Here is an 18980-nt window from a genome sequence, read left to right as displayed (position 1 = left end):
GATGGAGATCAGTATTTGCTTTAGTTCGTCTCTTGATCCTTGACTTTATAACATTAGTCTCTCTCTGGCTGTTGTAACTGTGAGTTTTTAAAACACATTTGTTATGGCAAGAAAGATTTAAGAGGAAGTTGACCAGGTGTTTTTTAGCTGTTTAGAGGATGCCTAAATCTTCCTGATCATGGACGATCCTCTGATCTCATCCTGTGTATAAGCTTTAAATGTATGGTTATTTCATTTATATGTGAATATTCAAATCAAAATCCAGCAATATTTCTGTAATCAGGCCTTCTGAAGAATATAGTAATCATATAGTGCATTAAAACATTTTGACCTGCTTGACTCAGACACACACAGACATCAACAATCAGCATATGTATCTCAACAATGGTGACAATTAAAGGTTTCATGTCGCAATGCATTCCGGGTTCTAGGATAGTATAAAACTCCCAGCATGCACACTCTTAGAAGAAAAGGTTCTATATAGAACCCTAAAAGTTTCTAAAGTGCTATGTATTTGGAACCCCTAAAATGCAATGCATGTGAATGATCACAAAATTCAAGATATGGTGGTTAAAAAATGTAATTAATCAATATCTCACGACGAGTGCCATTTCAGTTTTTATCCTCCAAAAATCTGCATGATTAAAATGTGATATTAGGTTACTACAACAGTTTAATAAACAATAATTTAATAACAATTACAAAATATTGCAGAATAATGTAATATATGAATAATAGCCTTTAAAGAACCTTTGTGCCAGAAGTGTTCTTACTTGTCATTATTGAACCTTTTTTAGCATAAAATGTCCTTTGGCATTGAGTAGAGAACTCTATGCTACATATATAAAACCCCTTGTTTTCTAAGAGTGCTGCATGAATGAATAAATAAATAAAAAAAATATTTCCACCATTGTTGCGATTCAGGTGCACGTTTGATATCTCTGTGTTTTTACAAGACACCGTAGCTCTGTTTTTTTTTTTTTGTTGTTGTTGTTTTTTTGGTTGTGCATATGTGTTTAAAAAAAGTAATTGTATCTCAATACTGTAGTTTCAGATTGATGGTAATGTAATTGACTGAAAATGAGACAATATTTTTCATCATAATCAATATAACCACATTCATTCACAACCTGTGCCTGTGAACAAGTGTGATCTGAAGAAATACAGTTCAAACAACAAAAGAAAAACTAATATTAAAAAGTCAAGGTCAGCATCTCAACTAAAGTCTCACTTAATTATCTCAATGCAACACTGCGTCAATGTTACTTTTTAGTCTTTGTAGTGTACATTTTCCTGTGGGGTTGAAAGGTTTATCAGTGTAAGATAAAAAACACAATTTTCTTTTTTCACATTATTGGTATATTACAAATTTTAGTTGATGCATTTAAATGAGAGTTGGTCAATTTAAGGCAGTCGGTCTCTGCAAGTGAAATTAGTTAACCTGAGTTTTAATTTAATACAGTAACTTACTGTGGATTACAATAAAGAACTGTACAATTAAAAGTAACTCACTGGCAACAGTGTTGCCAGTATTTTACTGTAATAAAAAACCTGGTAAGGTCTAACAGTGTACGCAACGTTTATGCATTAGGCCCCTGGTCTTTGGTAATGTTTCCAAAATGTTATTTGCAATCCCAGAACAGCAACAATTTTTCTGGAAATTTTCAGGACTCTCCATTGGGTCATGAACGTGACTGAACGTGATCAAAACAAAGCAGTAAAATAGGTTGCAATAGAATCATAAAAAATGCTAGTGCAATCAGCCAAGATAACGATCAACAAAAGATGAATCGCTATTTTGTCACCATTTCCTTATGTAGTTATTTTTTATTTCTACAATTGGATTTATAAAGCATTATATAAAGCATGTTGTGATGAAATTCAGCGCTTGCCGCAATATTTCCACAATAAAATTGTCACAAATCCATGCAGTCGTCAGCAGAAAATAAGTTTTTTTTTTTATAATCTTGTTTTGAAATTTCTAAGATTGTAAATTTCCATTTCCGCATTGGTTATCAACAGTAAACAGATGATAACGAGTCTGTGTTTGTTATAAAAACCATGAACACATATGCCTCCTTAAGAGATTTCCAGAGTTTCCCTTTGATTCCCACATTCAACATGCTGGTGCAAAAGCTAAGCTGGATCATTTGTAAGTAATGATTTAAAATTGCCTGAACTGCACGATTTTAACTCTTCAATTCAGTGTTTTAGTTTGTTTCTGTTTGACTTTGATTTTCAGTGCTGCTGTTTCTGAGTCAACATGGTAAGAATGGCAATTGACTAATGTATAATTTGATTTAAACTTTATTATAAACTTTATTAAACTAAAATTTTTATTTCAAGTGATTTTACTATTTAATCTCTTCAGGAATAGAAGCAGGTGTGACATGTGAAGGACGGATTGCCGTCCTCAGCTGTGGTGAGTAACTCATTTTATTTTAAGTTATAGTTTTTAAGTTATACTTATATTTAAGTTTTTAAGAAATATTTTTGGCCTTTTGTGTCCCAATAGGATAGTATGAGAGAGACTTAAATCTTACAATTTGCTTTCTTTATATGTGTGTCAGAATACACCTCTGGAACAATACATATTATTCAAGCCACCTATGGACGGACTGATCGCGTAACGTGTGCTAGAGGGATACCATGGTATCATACCTCAAACACACGCTGCAGAAGAACAGTCACTAATACAGTTTCTCATCGGTAAGATTTACAGATAACAGTGAAATGTGTAAATGTTCATGATTTCATTTTATGTAGTTTACAAGAACAATAAAAATATATTTCTAATGTCTATATATAAAGTTATTCTTAAGTACCTATTTTCTGTCTATAAATCAGGTGCCATGGAAGAAAGAAGTGTTCTATTCCTGCATACAACACAATTTTCGGCGATCCTTGTGCTGGAACTGTTAAATACCTGCACGTGACTTATACATGTCGGACATGAAGTAAGCCAATTGTTTTATATGTACAATTTTCATAAATAGATTTTGATTTAATATTAATTAATTGTGATAGTTGAATTGAATTAATGATCAAAAATTATTTCGCTTTAGATAATAAATACACGATAATAAATAATAATCTTTATTTCTCCTGGGTTTTTTTCTCTATAAGGTGCACTGTGAAAACATCTCGTCAACCGCTTCAAACTCTGATCCATGACAGTGTGTCAATAAGTATCTGAAAGTGACGTACAGCTGTATATAGTTTTGTTTGTGCTGCTGTTTTTTTATGTTTTGAGTATTATGAATGGAAATGGTCCCTATTATAGATGTTAGATGCCACTATATAATATTGTATTAGGTTTATCCATTCACTCCTCAGTGAGACAAAACAATACAATACATTGCGATATGGGGTTCAGAAATTTTTTTTAAATTCAATTTTTATTATTGAAAGCTTTAATGATCATGTGATGATTGATGTGTCAATGTAAATAATGGGAAGCAAAATGTCTCAAATAAAATGCCCAGATGTTTGACTGGAGAAACACACCTTGATCCTAAAATGCTTTATTTGGTAAATGAATGTCATTTTCTTGAGGTGAATATTATCTCATTGATCCATCACTCACTATTGTTTTTCTATGGACTACTGTTTTATTTGTATATACAAAGTGTACAGCAATATTAATTTTTCTATATTAATATTAAATTTTCTTTTTTTTACAACTATTAAGGGTAGACATGACCAGTCAATCAGTCAATAATTCTTGATGTCTGTGTGTGACTTTATTAAATATTTTTTGGATTTTTTTCTTTTATTTGATTGTTTTGATTTAATTGAAAAGGCTAAAAATGGTATATTCTAAAATGACTCTGCTGCTAAAATCCTTAAAGTAAATTTAACTCAGAATTTGTGCTCTTGATGAGTTCAGCGATTCAGGTCAATTAATTATTATGTTAAAACACAACCAACACCAGACTACCTTACAGTATTTGTTCATCTGACTGTTATAAGTCACATACAGCAGCCAAACAAAATCTAAAGTTAATGATTTAAGGGTCAAGTGCCCAGCTAAACCAAACACTGATCACTATAATGGTGATTTAAAAATGACAGTTTTGTTCTGCTTGTTAATATCAGTTGTCTTCAATAATGCTCAATCATCACTCAATTAATCACTTAGTTATCTCATTAACTTTAACACTGCTTCAGTGTTCATTTAACACTCTGCTCAGAGTTTATATCAGTGTTAATTGAACACTGGGGATTTTGCTGTGTGGACACAAAATGTTCCAGTAGGACGTAACATACTGTAATGTGTTACTGTGTGCAGGCATTTTCTTCATCTACCTTGTTTCCGAAAATATTTTACAACAGGGATTTAAAACAAAAGTGCTTTCTAAGGAATCATACAGGATATGAAAACGTAAAAAGACTGAAAACGTATTTTAGGTTAATTGCAACATATGCATCAAACACACATGTAGTAAACACCTTTGAAACTTGTGAATGTCTGATTATTTGACGTTTTAATAATAGTCATAAAAGAAAACATATGAGATCCATAGCCAATAGCGTTTTCTGATGGTGAATCCAAAAATCTGAGCTGGAATCTGTCTTGGTTTTATTGAGCTATTTATGGATAAATCTTTATGGATCCAGTTTCAGGTAAATTGTTTTTGTACCAAACAGCATTTAAAATATTAAAAAGTAGGCTTTTATAAAATATTTTTCATTAGCACAACAGAAAATCAGATATGGAAGTTACTTTTGACAGTCATTGGTAAAACTAAAAATGTCTTTGTTTCATCGAATTCCAACAAAATGATTAAATTACATTACTTTTTTTACGTGGTTATACTCATACATTAAAAATATTATATGATTAATTTGCTAAACCTGTTATCATATCTGAGATATAAGCTGTTGATTAATTAATTAGAAAAGAAGTGACTATCATCTCACTGTTTCTGATTTAATCGTGGTGCTTATACATGCGATATGGCAGTTATAATGTTAGACTACACAATTTCAATGTTGTGTAATCTTGTACTCCAATCCCAGCGTAGAGCGGCTGAGTGAATGTGGCCTGGACTCGGTGGATTAGACTCATGTTATCCGAGACACTGAAAAAGGACAAAATCCCTGCGCTGTGATCCACATACACTCCTATTCTACGACCGGACACAACAGGGAGAACAGAGTGTGTGTCATTGTGTCTGAATGAGCAACTGGAGCTAGAGCAGTACAATCTCCAGGACTGATTATTATATCCAAATCTACAATCATTTCTCATTCCTTTCCTTTTGATGCTCTTATATGCCACTGCTATATGGACACCCTCACGGCCGCCGTACTCGACCTCCCAGTAACGTCCACTGAAACTCTCCCGACACAACGCTTGAGCGTGATCAAACCTGTCCTGATGATCAGGATATTTGTAGTTTGTGCCACTGTGAGTGATCACGGTGTTGCCCTCGAACAGATGGAGACGTTGACACACTGTGTTTGGATCCAAAGTGAATGGATGGAAATCTGATGAAAACAAACACATCCGCATCTAAATCGCGACAAAAAATTATAAACTTGCCCTTGCAATTTTAGGTATCCTAGGAGCTCACAAACATTAAATAATTTAATTAATTAGCTCATGTTTTTTGAAGAATAAACTTATCAAAAAAGTGAACTAGGAAGGTTGTGCACTTTACATAATATATTTATATTTAGCTTACTTATAATAATTGTTTTTTGACTTGAAATGTTTTTTTTTTTCTGTTAAGGTCTATGTAGTACAAAATCCTAACGTGTTGTCAACTGCCATTTTGCCCGAACTTAATTTGATTGTGTTCAATCTGCTTAAATATGTACAATTTAAGTTTACTTAATCTGTTTGTGTTTGCTTACATGATTGATTTGTGTTGCATTAACTGAAACTGGGCGGTGCTTGTTAGTTCCCAGCATGCTTTGCATATGGTTGAATTAAGAGAGAATACATGTTAAAATTAAGTGTTATTTTATGTGTTTTTAAGAAAATGAGAAAAGGGGAAGACTTGGTAGTGCGTAATTATGTTTAATGTTAATGTTGCTTAAAAGTGCCATTGTTAGCTGATAGATGACTACAGTCTAGAAATTGATTATATGTGACACTAAAATAAATTACATAGCATTGGGTGAATTAATAATATGAATTTGAATACCTGAATCATATAAGGGAGCCTTTTTAAATTCACTGATACTATTTAATTAAGCTGTGCCCAACTGTAGTAAATAAGTTGAATCAACCTTAATGAATTAAGTTGACCCAACGTAAGTACATTCAATTGGAATAACATAATTGCATAATGCTGAAATAAAGCAAGTTAATCATGTGGAAATCCTTTCCATGATTTTTTTATGTTCATACAAAAAGTTATTTTCTGTGTTTGTGTGTGTTTTCATAGTAACTCACACTGTAGAAACAGTGTAGAAACCAGGAGACTGAATGACCTGGACGCTTTTCACTATGAACACCAAAACACATCTGCACTTTAATTCTAACATCAAAAGAAAATGAGTCATATTTATATTTAAAGCGAAAGTACAACCAAAAATTGTGAAAATTGTGTCATTACTTACTAATTACCCTCATGTCGTTCAAAACCCTTCAGACTTCCGTTCATCGTTGGAACACAAATGAAGTGAGCTAGCTTGAGCTTGAAGTGACGCAACTACCTTTTTCAAGGCCCAGAAAGGTAGTAAAGACATCATTAAAGTAACCCATGTGACTCCTCTGGTTTAAACTCAATTCTATGAAGGAAGCTAAAAAAATATAATTTCTCACTATATTTACAAAAATACTTATCTGAAACACTTATTATGAAACACATCACAGCACATGCGTGTGGTGTTCACGCGAGAGCAGATGTTGTGTAAAAACTTTGAATATTACTTTAATGATGTTTTAATTTGTGTGCAGACGATGAACAAAAGTCTTACGGTTTGGAATGACATGAGGGTGAGTAATTAATGACAGAATTGACATTTTTGGGTGAACGAGTATAACTAAATCCCAATAAAAATACCTGTTCCAGATATGTTTTGTATCTCCTCACTGCAGAACTGCAGAAGTTTGTCTCTGAGTTGAGAGACAGATTTCACTACATCATCAAAAGACAGACGAGAACTGACAGTGAAGCCGTCTGTAGATCCAGAGAGAGAGACTGATGACAAACTCTACAGACACAAAGACAAAAACACAAACTCGCTGTAATTCCAGAAGCTTGTTAAAGTCCTCAGTGTTTGAGAAGATCTCTGTTACCTGGAGGAAATGAACATGATTGTGTGTGTGTGAAAGATCCTCCATCTCAGCGTCTCTCCTCCTCAGATCAACGATCTCGTGTATCAGTCGCTGCAGTCGTTCTTCAGCTCGACTCACTGCAGATCGTTCCTGATCTCTGATCAGCTGCGTCACCTCTGAGCGACGTCTCTCAATGGAGCGGATGAGCTCAGTGAAGATCCTCTCACTGTCGTCCACTGCCGTCTGTGCGGAGCACTGTTACACACACACACACACACACACACACACTGGCTTCAGTGGGACTAGAGGAGCTCCAGCACTGGAGGAAAGTCCAAACAAGCTTCTCTTCTTCTCCAAACTCACCTTATGAGACTCCACAGCCTCTATCAGCTCCTGGAGATCTTCCTCTCTCTGCTGGATTCTCATCTGGATGTTTACCTGCATTTCTTCAAAATGTCTCTGCAGAAAACAGAAAATTGAATCTACATTACCATTCAAATGTTTGGGGTTTGATCACTCATCATGGGATCCAGTATGAAGCAGTACCTGTTTCTCTGTCCTCGCTGCTGCAGTTGATACAGTGTCATGATTTCTGTGTTCATCCACGAAACACATCACACAGATACACCGCTGGTCGGTACGGCAGTAAATCTCCAGTATTTTACCATGTCGAGGGCAGATCATCTCCTGCAGTCGTTCAGTGGCGTCCATCAGATTGTGTCCTTTACTTCTGAAGAGACTCTCATGCTGTTCAAGGTGAATTTGACAGTAAGAGCTTCGACACTCCAGACACGACTTCACTGCTTTCTGTTTTCTCCCAGTGCAGGAGTCACACTGCACATCTCCAGATCCAGTGTGGGGAACTGCAGGAGCAGACTGGAGTCTCGTAGCCTTGAGTTTCTCCACCATCTCAGCGAACACCACATTCTTACCTAAAACAGGTCTTTGTGTGAAGGTCTGGTTGCATAGTGGACAGCAGAAGACTCCCTTCTGATCCTCCTGATTCCAGTAGTCTGAGATACATCTCATACAGTAACTGTGTCCGCAGGGAATCGTCACTGGATCCTTCAGGAGATCCAGACACACTGAACAACTGAACTGATCCTGATCCACTGAAATATTGGCTTCTGCCATTTCACTAAAAAAAGCAGACAGAGAGAGATTATAATTTAGTTTATGCATGCTATGTTTGTGTTCCTTTAATTTAAACGATTGCAACAGGTATCACAGTGATCACTCACACACGTTCTTTTTACTTGTTTAAAGCTGTAAAAAAAAAATCGAAAAAAAAAAACCTCATTGTCCCATCAAGTCAACTTGATAAAATCAAGTCCTATACAAAAAATGTCCACATGCACACTATTCTCAGCTGGCAAGTCTGTTTAAAGGTAGATTAAAATAATTTCACAGCAATTTCGACTGATAAAAACCGTTGGTATGGTGAATTCAAAATGCAAATACGCGGGAGAGCCGAATCAGTGGATGGTGAAATATCGTTCCCAAGAGGATTTTTCACAAATTTCAAGACGTCATATGGTGAGTAGCTATTCCGTCCTGAAAATTTAAATTATTCTCCAAACGTTTTAGAACCCAAAAGTTAGCAGAATATGGCCTCGTGTTTGTGTTTTCCCCACCCATAGCCTACATGAGCAGCGAAGGCATGAGTGAGGTAAAATGCAGCTTGAAATGCTTTAGTGACAGTAGCAGTATAACGTAGCCAGTACCGTTAAACTAAACATTTTGTGTTTACTTACATTCTATTCACAAACGAATCCTTTTTTTCTGTTTACTCCCGCTTCGATTCTGAAAAAAAAGCGCGTTCTGCGTGGATTTCTGCGAGCAAGTTAGTTTTTTTTGACTAGTTTAATAATTGAACGATCCGTCGATCAATCTATTTGATGTGTTTTAAAGCGCTGCTGATCGACGAAACGAGCCGTGTAAAGTCGATGAAGAGGTTGTGTGAGCACTTTCAGTTTTGAGTCACATGATTTAACGTTACGTGAAATGAAAGTCACAGTTCTTAGTCATGCAAACCAAAGAAAAACCAAAACCTCACATTTTTTATATTATTAGACCTGATGTATTTCCATAATGTGCTTTATCTTGTGTTGTAGGCCTATTTTCAAGACAATGAATATATTATTAATTTAAGTAGGATGTTTTTGAGCTGAATGTGGCCATGCCAGTAAATTGTCAGGTAATCACATCTTTATGAGCAATAAAATATATGATGATGATGAGAAGCCTGATATTAATAACACCATATTAGATGTTAAATGAATCTGAATCATGAATTTGATTCTATGTATTCAAAGTCAGCCGGGTGTTAGGGTAAAAAAATGTTCATTTAATGGTTGTTTAGCATCATTTAAAAAAACCAAGTAGCCTATACAACATAACAATATATCTTATCAGAGGAATCTATTTTAAATGTGAACACATATGCAAAAGTATATTTTTTCAACAGAGCTTAGTGCACTAAAACAGACAGAAACATCTAAAACGTGTTCTCTAGAAGTAGCAGAAGCATTGAGCTTTCAGAAACCAATAAATCCTGTTGGTTGAGAAGTTAAAGATGTCTTTAACTGTGGTCAGAGAAAAATATGCACACAATGTTTCAGAAATACAGAACTCATTTATTTTAAACAAACAACTGAGTCAGCCAAAGAGAATTGACAGACTTGTATTTTATGAAAATAGAGGAAAATAATACACTTTTGATAGAATACATCAAGTTTGAAAACCCTTAAAAAAACTAGCTCGTTCAGTAGGGGTATTTCTGACTAGAAAACACGGCTCATGACATCATCATTCTGCGAAGTAACAAAGCCCCTAGAAGATCTGGATTAAGAATATGTAGAATATCTGAATTATTTACTCGGTCAGACAGTCTCACCGCTGTCTGTCTGTCTAATCCAAACACGGCATGGAGCGGCTGAGTGAATGTGGCCTGGACTCTGTGGATGAGACTCATTGTGTCCGAGACGCTGTAGAAGGATAAAACCCCTGCGCTGTGATCCACATACACTCCTATTCTACTGGAGACATTGACTACAGGAAGAACCGTCTCAATGTTATTGTGCCAGAATGAACAGTAGTCTGGGGAGCAGAACAAACTCCAGGACTGATTGTTTCGTCCAACCGCACTTTCAACACCATCTCCCTTCCTGCTGATGCTCTTATATGTCACTCCTATGTCCACTCCTGATTTCCCATCTCCAGCCCACTCCACCTCCCAGTAACAGCGTCCAGTCACACTCTCCACACACATCGTCTCGGTCCAACAATCAAATCTGTCTGGATGATCAGGATACGGCTGACGTGTGTCAGAGTAAGTGATCACTGTGTTTCCCTCAAATAGACGAAGCCAATAATTCACTGAGTTCAGATCCAGAGTCAACAGACGAGAATCTGATGGAGATACACACGTAATCACTCATTTGACATTATGCAAATATTTTAACATATTAATGGATCTATGCATTAGGATCATAATTTCATAGTAATTATAATTTGACATGTCTCTCTGACTTGTACAATCATGAATGAAACCGCAGTTTACTTTAATCAAAACTTAATTTATGGCTGCTACTAACAACGATTTTGATAAATTGTTTAATCAGTTTTAAAAACAATGATCTCCTTATTTTACATGAAAAACATGTTTCTTCATCTTGCAAATTTATGAAAAAATAATTTCAACAACTGTACAAATCTATGCTAAATATTATGTGCAAAAAAAAGGTATCAACCCTTCTCACGACTGAGGCATTACAACTGAATCATGATCAAGCGCTTTCTGCATTTCAACTCTTCTGAAGCTTTGGTATCTTTTTGCAGTGAACAGTATGAAGTTTTATTCACTGAAATTCAAGATTTTAATCCTGCTACGTGAACACAGTCATGCACATTTCATTCAAAAGATAAATCCGAACTCTGTAACGGGACGCACAAAAGCATGTTACATCAATACCATTGCACGTTATAAGTTTTGGGGTAAAAAGAAATTCAAAATACGTGACGAGCGATTTAATGTTAGTGAATGCCACATCAATGGGATTTAGTACCCAGCAAACAAATTTAGGTTCTGGGAACGTTAGTTTTTGGTTCACAGAACGTTCCTAGAACTTTCCCTTAAGGTTAAGGGAACGTTCCCGGAACATTATCCTTACGTTATAAATATGGAACCTAAAAATAACCTACATGGAACGTTCCTATAACATTCTTGTTTGGTTCCCCAAAAAAATAACTTCATGGGACCATTCAGGAACGTTAGGGGAATGTTCTGTGTTTGCTGGGATACTCGGCCTGATTTACTTTCAATAGTGTTTCTAAGAAATCACTTTCTTACTAACGGCTGCGTTCCATTCTGAAGGGCACATCTCTATGATTATAACGTTTTTTTAAAAACAAAAACCCAAGTTTACATCTCACTCCAATAAACGTATCTGATTCTGGAACGAACCCCTAGATCATCATGTTTAATTAGCACAGAAGATTATGTTTGTGTGTGTTTTCATCGTAACTCACATTGTAGGAACTCCTTCCTAGTCGTAAACTGAAGACTCGGGACAATGACCTGGACGGTTTTCACTATGAACAGCAAAAAAACATCTGTGCATCAGTGTGAGTCCTTTAATTGCATGTATCCATTTCCATTTATCCTTTAAGTCCATTTATGATGAGAATTAAACTACAACCATTTCAACTGTGCTCAAATCTTTTCTGAGTAAATCAGTATTTACCCGTTTTAGATAACCTTTCTATTTCATCTGTGCAGAACTGCTGCAGTTTGTCTCTGAGTTGAGAGACAGATTTCACCACTTCATCAAAATTGGGGCGAGAACTGACAGTGAATTCATCCGTGGATCCAGAGAGAGAGACAGACGGACAATTCTATAGACACAAAGACAAAAACACAAACTGCATTTAGAGAAGCCTGTGGAAGTCTCCTGTCCTGTGTTAAAAAATACATCTGTTACCTGAAGAAAATGAATATGATCATCTGTTTTTAAAAACTGTTTCAGTTCAGTCTCTTTCCACCTCAGATCATCGAGCTCCAGCTCCTGTCGTGCCAGTCGTTCTTCAGCTTGGTTCACCGCGACACGTTCCTGATCTCTGATCAGCTGCTTCACCTCAGTGCGATGTTTCTGAAAGGAGCGGATGAGCTCAGTGAAGATCTTCTCATTGGCCTCATCTGCCGTTTGTGCAGAGCGCTGTTATAGGACACACATAATTTGTTAATGTAACTTCATCATCATGGAAAAAGTCATTTTAAGTGACCCAATAAAGCTCTGAGCAGACAGACCAACCCGATCTCACGGGAATTCGTAGGAATTTTACGAGGTGGCTAATTCATAACAATTCATACAACCTCACTCGTACAAATTAGTACGATTTTGCTAAATCGTACATATTTTTTACGAATTGGCCAATATTTTACGAATTGACAAATTAGCACAAAACGTCTAACAAATTAGACGAATTAGCCACTTTTTAATCACTCGTACGAATTCGTACAAATTGGTTGTGAGATAGGGTAGGACAGACATTTGGCAACCAGAATGCATTGCAACATGCTTTATAATTGTCACCATTGTTGAGATTCACAGGCTGATTCTTGACGTCTGTGTGTGCCTACATAGAATATTGTTTTGAAATGTCTTTTGATTTCATTGAAAAGGCTAAAATTAGCAGTGCTGCTATAATCCATAAATTAAACTTCACTCAGAAATTGGGTTCTGTGTGAGTTCAGTGTCAAATGATTGTGAAATAACAATTATTACAGTTAAACATAACCAACACCATTAGATCGTCTTTTCTATTTGTTCATTTGGCTGATATAACTCATGTACTGCAGCCAAACAAAATGTAAAGTTAATGATGTGAGGGTCAAGCAATCATTACGAGATACCAATTTGTCAGTCGCTCTGATGTAACTTGTAATTAGTAACCTTGATGTTTTAATTGTTGTACCAAAAACCTCTGTATATAATATTTTGAATACAGTCTAACACAGGATGGCTGCTCTGGAAAGTTTTGGTCAACAGGTAGGAACCTGGGTGTGCTCCTATCAATCTTTCCTTTGAAAGCCACATTTCTAGCATTTGTAAAACAGCAGTTTTCCATCTTAAAATATATCTAAGCTACAGCATATTCTCTAATTCATATTCAGTTGCATCACTTGAGTGAGCTCTTAACACATTATAGTCCTTCGCATTTAATACATAAAGCTGCTTTGATACAATGTGTATTGTGAGAATTGCTATACAAATAATTGTGGACTGCAGCCGGTAGATCCTTTTCCTATTTAGTGCCCAAACTCTGTTATTGTCTTCCTATAGCGTTATTCAGGAAACAGACACTGTGTCATTTTAAATTTAGATTAAAGACATATCTCTTTATTGTAGCATAGACAAAACACACACTATGACATTTCTATATATTTAGCTTGTTATGCTGCATATAATGTAGGTCAAACAGAACTGGGAACACTTCCCAGAGCATTCAATGTACATTCAATGTTTTATTTATTTATTTATTTATTAAATCAATTATCTAATAATTCATTTAAGTCATATCATTTCAAGTCATAAGCATTGTTATTCCTGGCACCTTTATTTTTTATTTTTAAGAGTGTGAATAAGACATCTCTTCTTCTCAAACTCACCTTATGAGACTCCACAGCATCTCTCATCTGCTTTAGATCTTTCTTTCTCTGCTGGATTGTTTTCTGGATGTTTCTCTCAGTTTCCTCAAAATGTTTCTGCAGAAAATAGATGAAAAAAATAGATAGAAAATAGATGAAAAAAGTTTTTTCTTAAAGGTATCTTATTTTGTTTTAGTCACTTAGGTCTGCATTTATTTCAAAAACACAAACATCAAAAATACAATGTCTATCTTTGTAAAACATAATCAATTACAACAGTTTCCCTGATTGAGAGAAAAATCACATAACAAATGAGGAGAGAAACATCATGATATCATATCGCTTATGAGATCCAGCAGGGATCCTCTGTCGGATCTACCTGTTTCTCTGTCCTCGCTGCTGCAGTTGATACAGTGTCATGATTTCTGTGTTCATCCACCAAACACAGCATACAGATACACCGCTGGTCGGTACGGCAGTAAATCTCCATCATTTTACCATGTCGAGCGCAGATCATCTCCTGCAGTCGTCCAGTGGCGTCCATCAGATTGTGTCTATTACCTCTGAAGAGACTCTCATGCTGTTCAAGGTGAATTTGACAGTAAGAGCTTCGACACTCCAGACACGACTTCACTGCTTTCTGTTTGCTTCCAGTGCAGGAGTCGCACTGCACATCTCCAGATCCAGTGTGAGGATGATGACGAGGAGCAGAAACAGGAGGAGGAGGAGCAGATCGGTGTCTCGCCGCCTTGAGTTTCTCCACCATCTCAGCAAACACCACATTCTTACTTAAAACTGGTCTTCGTATGAAGGTTTTTCTGCACTGTGGGCAACTGTAGATCCCCTTCTGATCCTCCTGATCCCAGCAATCTGAGATGCATTCCTTACAGTAACTGTGTCCGCAGGGAATCGTCACTGGATCCTTCAGGAGATCCAGACACACTGGACAGCTGAACTGATCCTCAGCCCATGAGAAACTGGCTTCTGCCATTTCACTGTATATGAACACACAGACAGAGAGACGATACACACTGCCGCTCAACAGTCGAGTTCTGACCAACTGAAGGCTTTATATATCTTCCTGCTAACATACCCAAGAAACAGGTTTTTCTGCAGGGTGTGACTTACTGTAACTCGTTCATTTCAGTGTTTTTTTTTTTCATGACTGCACTGTTTAGACAACAAAGATGAACTCATTATGATTTAACTCTGGAAACTGATATCTGTAGCCTACCTTAATAATTCTAGCATCACCAACTACACCACACAATAATATAAATCATGTTACATCACAATATCCAACACATTCTCATCCTTTAGTGTCATATAGGTGACGCTATATGAAAAAAACGGTGAAATACTACGCACATGGCACCAGTTATCGTTAATTTAACACGCGCTGATAGGTTTAGGTGTGGGGTTGGGTAGGGTAGTCTCATATTCACGCTAAAGGATTTATGATGCCTTGGGTTCGCGTGTTATATTAACGATGCCATGTGCGTAGTATAGCGCCGTTTTGTCATATAGCGTCTCATATGACGCTAAAGGATGAGAACGGGCTGCAATATCATAACTGGATCATGATCGAGACTGCAGCAAAGTGAGAGAGAGACCCACTGATGTCCAACAGATCGACTCAAATACATAGAAAATGTCAACTATATACCAATACATGGAATCTCATAATGAATGTTAAGGCTATAAATCCAAATACAGAAGCAGAGTGCAACATATTAATTTTAGCATGCTATTAATAATTATGATTTAATTTCTGTAACATTGCATTTGAAAAGGTTCATTGTTACAGAAATTAAATCATAATTATTAATAGCATGCTAAAATTAATATGTTGCACTCTTTCAATGAACCTTTTCAAATGCAATGCAAACAAGCACTATGTGGAAAACTAATTTAAAATCAATATAAATAATCTTCCTTTTTGTAAAGTAGAACAAGCGCTGCACTTTTAGGAAAGTTTATGTTTGGGAATGTGGTTGGATGAGATCTGAAACAGAAACTATGCACACAATGTTCCAGTAAAATGAAGTTTGCACGTAATGTTGTATAAACATGGTACTGTGTTAGCGTATTACAGAGCCAGACACATTTCTTCAGTGCCCTTGACTTTAGAAATATTTGACCTATAGGGAAGTGGTTCCCAAACCTGCTCTTGGAGGGTCCAGATTTTGAGTTCACTCTGTGAAGAGCTGAATCAGTGTTTACGTTAATGAGATAATTAAGACTTTAATTGATTGATTATTGACCATTAGTCAATACATCTGCCGTTAACAAGCAGAATAAAATGAAAGAGTCACCATTTAAAGTCACCGTTATTATTATCAGTGTTAGTTGGGCTCTCTGCGGAATTAAAATAAAAAAGGTAACACTTTACAATAAGGTTCATTAGTTAACTACATTAGTTAACATTAACAAAGAATGAACAATACTTCTTCAGCATTTATTAATCTTTGTTAATGTTAATTTCAACATTTACTAATACTTTTTAAAAATCTTGTTTCGTAGGGGTTAGTTAACGCACTGTGAACTAACATGAACAACAATGAACAGCTAGATTTGTATTAACTAACGTTAACAAAGAATAACAAATACAGTAACAAATGGTTAGTTCATTAATACATTAACTAATGTTTAATAAATGAACCTTATTGTAAAGTGTTACCGAAAAAAAATCTGGCTGCAGAATTGCTGAAGGCTTCGTGATTGAGAGGTGTGGAGTCGGACACTTTCTGCTTTCCAATAGACATATACACTAGACCTCACCTGGGGGTTCTAAGCATGCGTCAAAACCGCCGCCATCTTGGAACAGGGGTCTTGTCATAGGAAGTAGCTAGGTAACGCTGCTATCTCTGCCTTTACTTCGAATTCATTGATGGTGGCGGACTTTTGTGCAGCGTATGAAGTTCACGGATGAAATCTGAACTAGGAAGAATGTTTAACAAAAAATGTAAAAAAAAAAATAAAAAAAAAAATTTAATTTTCTTTCTGGAATCAATGATAAATACATGTCTGACCGTTGGAACAAACCAAAAAACAAGAAAAATCGCATTCATGATGATTTGTGATGATTTATTTGCGTTAGACCTGTGTCTACTACTTTGACGCTGATGCATTAGTGGAGGGGCTCCCTTGTTTCAAGATGGCGGCTGCCGTATCCAAGGTGAGGTCTAGTGTATATGTCGTCACCTGATCTACATTAAATGAAACTATGCAGTTGTTTATATAGGCTACTGTTTTCATTCAAGCTAAATCAGAACACATGGTGTTTATTTTTAAATGCAATGTTCCATTTTCTTGGTCATACAAAACTGAGAATGTTCTAGAATGAGCCAAATCTGTATGTCATAGGCCTACAGTAGCCTATTACAAGTTCTAAAAAAGACATTTTGAATGCAGTTTATTTATTTATTTTAAATAGGTGAGCTCAGGGGAAATAATTAACTAAAAACAATCTGAAAATCTGAAATAGGTATATTCATACTAATGATCATGATATAGCAGAAGCAGTGAGGTTTCAGAAACCTGTTGGTCGAGATGCTAGAGATGCAGAAAAACTAATCTAAACTAAATACAAATGTCCTAGTAACACTGACAAGAAACATTGTGTGCGTTATAAATGTGTAATGAATTCTCATTTACATGTACAATAATAACTTGTCGCGTTGTCGGCAACTTGGTGAAGAATGACTTTGGATAATCTGTGAATATCTAAGCAAAATAATGAAATTCTTCCTGGACTGTTGTGCTGTACTGCGTTTTCCTCGCCGCAGGGTGGCGTTGTGGTTTATATGAGTACTCTGTTTACTGTCCTTTACACTAGACGGCACTGCTGTGACCTTATTAAGACACACGGGATGGATTGTCCATATTAAGACAAAGACCATATTAAGACAATGGCGAGACTCGGAGTGACTTCTCGGTTGAACTCTGTGTAGTCGTACATCTGTCGCAATTTCTGTTTGCTTTGAGACTGCTGTCCTAGATGTCGGTGTCATGGGTGTTTACACAGCGAACAAACATGTTTGAATGTTTTTAATTAACGTTTAGGCTACTTTCTATGGATAAACCTCAATAAGAGAAGCAGTGAATGTGAAAATGAAGGGGAAACGAGGACAAAATGTGAGCTGTGCGTGTGTGTGTGTGTGTGTTATTATCAATAGTATCGGCTAATCAGTGATTAGATGTTCGCAGGTTAATGATGAAACGAGAGCACGATCATCAAGTCCCTCATTTATTTAACTGGGTTAAAATGACATTCTCCACCCTCTGAAGACCTAAACTAAATTTAAACTAAAAATAATAATACTACTTAGCTGGTATACAGTCTTTCATAGACAACTAACTTAGATGATCACTTACAAAACATGATATTATTATTTCCTCCACAATTCCATTATCATTGTTGCAGCAGTAATAATTAAAATAGGCATGAAATTACAAATATTCTGAATTGTATTTTTAAAATATTATATATATTTTTAAATAAGATTATGCATGACTTTTATTAATAATGTATTTATTAAAACAGCATATTATTATTTTTTTAAAACTATTAAACATACAGTACTAAAATATTCTGAAATATTTTTAGGAATAAAATAGTGTTTTGTATTAACTAATTTATTAAATATTCAGAATTATATTTATTTAAATAACATTGATTTAAAATAATGCCTCTAAACTGAATATATTTGGCGAACATTATGGCACAATTTTTAAATACAAAAAAAAAAAAAAAACTTGCTTGAAAAGACTGAATCGAAATGGAATGGTAACATCTCAGAAACATACTAAATAAAACATCCAAGTGGTAATAATATAAATCATTGCAGTGGCATTTATCAAACACAGAGCCACTTTTTCAGCGGGTCACGTAATTATTGTCCAGATCAGCATGTGTGTGTTGTCTTGTAATGGTTTGTGTTCTTTCCTTTGACTCGATTGAAGGGATTTGCGTAAGAGACTCGAGGTCATCGGTCTTATCAGCTTCCCTCATTCAGAAAGGCTTCGTTTCTGCGGATGACCCTCGTTCAAATCAGAAAAATACTGATTGAGCTGGAAAAACTCATTTACCTCACA

The 18980-nt window shown here is 35.7% G+C and overlaps 3 protein-coding genes across 5 annotated transcripts in view; 1 reads left to right on the top strand and 2 right to left on the bottom strand.

The window, feature by feature from the left end:
• Window positions 1-9075, bottom strand: part of LOC120489861 (E3 ubiquitin-protein ligase TRIM16) — a 29510-nt gene extending 20435 nt beyond the window's left edge. Inside the window, exons 1-7 of one of the 3 annotated variants that reach the window (XM_089128135.1) lie at window positions 8989-9075; window positions 7781-8372; window positions 7598-7693; window positions 7256-7489; window positions 7020-7170; window positions 6418-6458; window positions 4086-5518 (exon numbers count right to left, since the gene is read on the bottom strand). In XM_089128135.1, coding sequence (XP_088984261.1) covers window positions 4967-5518; window positions 6418-6458; window positions 7020-7170; window positions 7256-7489; window positions 7598-7693; window positions 7781-8368 — 1662 coding nt within the window. In that variant the 5' untranslated portion in view covers window positions 8369-8372; window positions 8989-9075 and the 3' untranslated portion in view covers window positions 4086-4966. Of the gene's footprint in view, window positions 1-4085; window positions 5519-6417; window positions 6459-7019; window positions 7171-7255; window positions 7490-7597; window positions 7694-7780; window positions 8373-8988 lie in introns of those variants that run through there. The other 2 variants (XM_089128133.1, XM_089128134.1) reach the window with 2 other exon arrangements.
• On the top strand, window positions 1701-3701 carry LOC120490156 (L-rhamnose-binding lectin ELEL-1-like). The gene is made up of 6 exons (XM_089128144.1): window positions 1701-2152; window positions 2243-2266; window positions 2372-2422; window positions 2571-2709; window positions 2848-2957; window positions 3127-3701. Exons 1-5 carry the CDS (start codon window positions 2062-2064, stop codon window positions 2954-2956), a joined length of 414 nt encoding a protein of 137 aa, XP_088984270.1. The 5' UTR covers window positions 1701-2061; the 3' UTR covers window position 2957; window positions 3127-3701.
• Window positions 9076-9615: 540 nt separating the features above from the next.
• LOC120490142 (E3 ubiquitin-protein ligase TRIM16) lies at window positions 9616-15237 on the bottom strand. The gene is made up of 6 exons (XM_039687548.2): window positions 14263-15237; window positions 13905-14000; window positions 12217-12450; window positions 11980-12130; window positions 11765-11827; window positions 9616-10645 (listed from the first exon to the last, which is right to left on the bottom strand). Exons 1-6 carry the CDS (start codon window positions 14872-14874, stop codon window positions 10032-10034), a joined length of 1770 nt encoding a protein of 589 aa, XP_039543482.2. The 5' UTR covers window positions 14875-15237; the 3' UTR covers window positions 9616-10031.
• Between the last annotated feature and the right edge of the window lie 3743 nt (window positions 15238-18980).

This window comes from Pimephales promelas, chromosome 3, assembly GCF_988280905.1.
Source record: "Pimephales promelas chromosome 3, fPimPro1.hap1.1, whole genome shotgun sequence".
Taxonomy (NCBI): Eukaryota; Metazoa; Chordata; class Actinopteri; order Cypriniformes; family Leuciscidae; genus Pimephales; species Pimephales promelas.
The sequence above is the reverse complement of the archived record's forward strand: the minus strand, read 5'-3'. Positions and strand labels throughout refer to the sequence as shown.

Bases quoted from the DNA above. Each gene is read 5' to 3' on its own strand.
- LOC120490156 (XM_089128144.1), top strand. From the start codon at position 2,062: ATGAACACATATGCCTCCTTAAGAGATTTCCAGAGTTTCCCTTTGATT. The intron at 2,267-2,371 runs GTAAGAATGGCA...TAATCTCTTCAG, and splicing joins GCTGTTTCTGAGTCAACATG to GAATAGAAGCAGGTGTGACA. The intron at 2,710-2,847 runs GTAAGATTTACA...TCTATAAATCAG, and splicing joins ACTAATACAGTTTCTCATCG to GTGCCATGGAAGAAAGAAGT.
- LOC120490142 (XM_039687548.2), bottom strand. From the start codon at position 14,874: ATGGCAGAAGCCAGTTTCTCATGGGCTGAGGATCAGTTCAGCTGTCCA. The intron at 12,131-12,216 runs GTAACAGATGTA...TTGTGTCTATAG, and splicing joins ATCATATTCATTTTCTTCAG to AATTGTCCGTCTGTCTCTCT. The intron at 11,828-11,979 runs GTAAATACTGAT...TGCTGTTCATAG, and splicing joins AGAAAGGTTATCTAAAACGG to TGAAAACCGTCCAGGTCATT.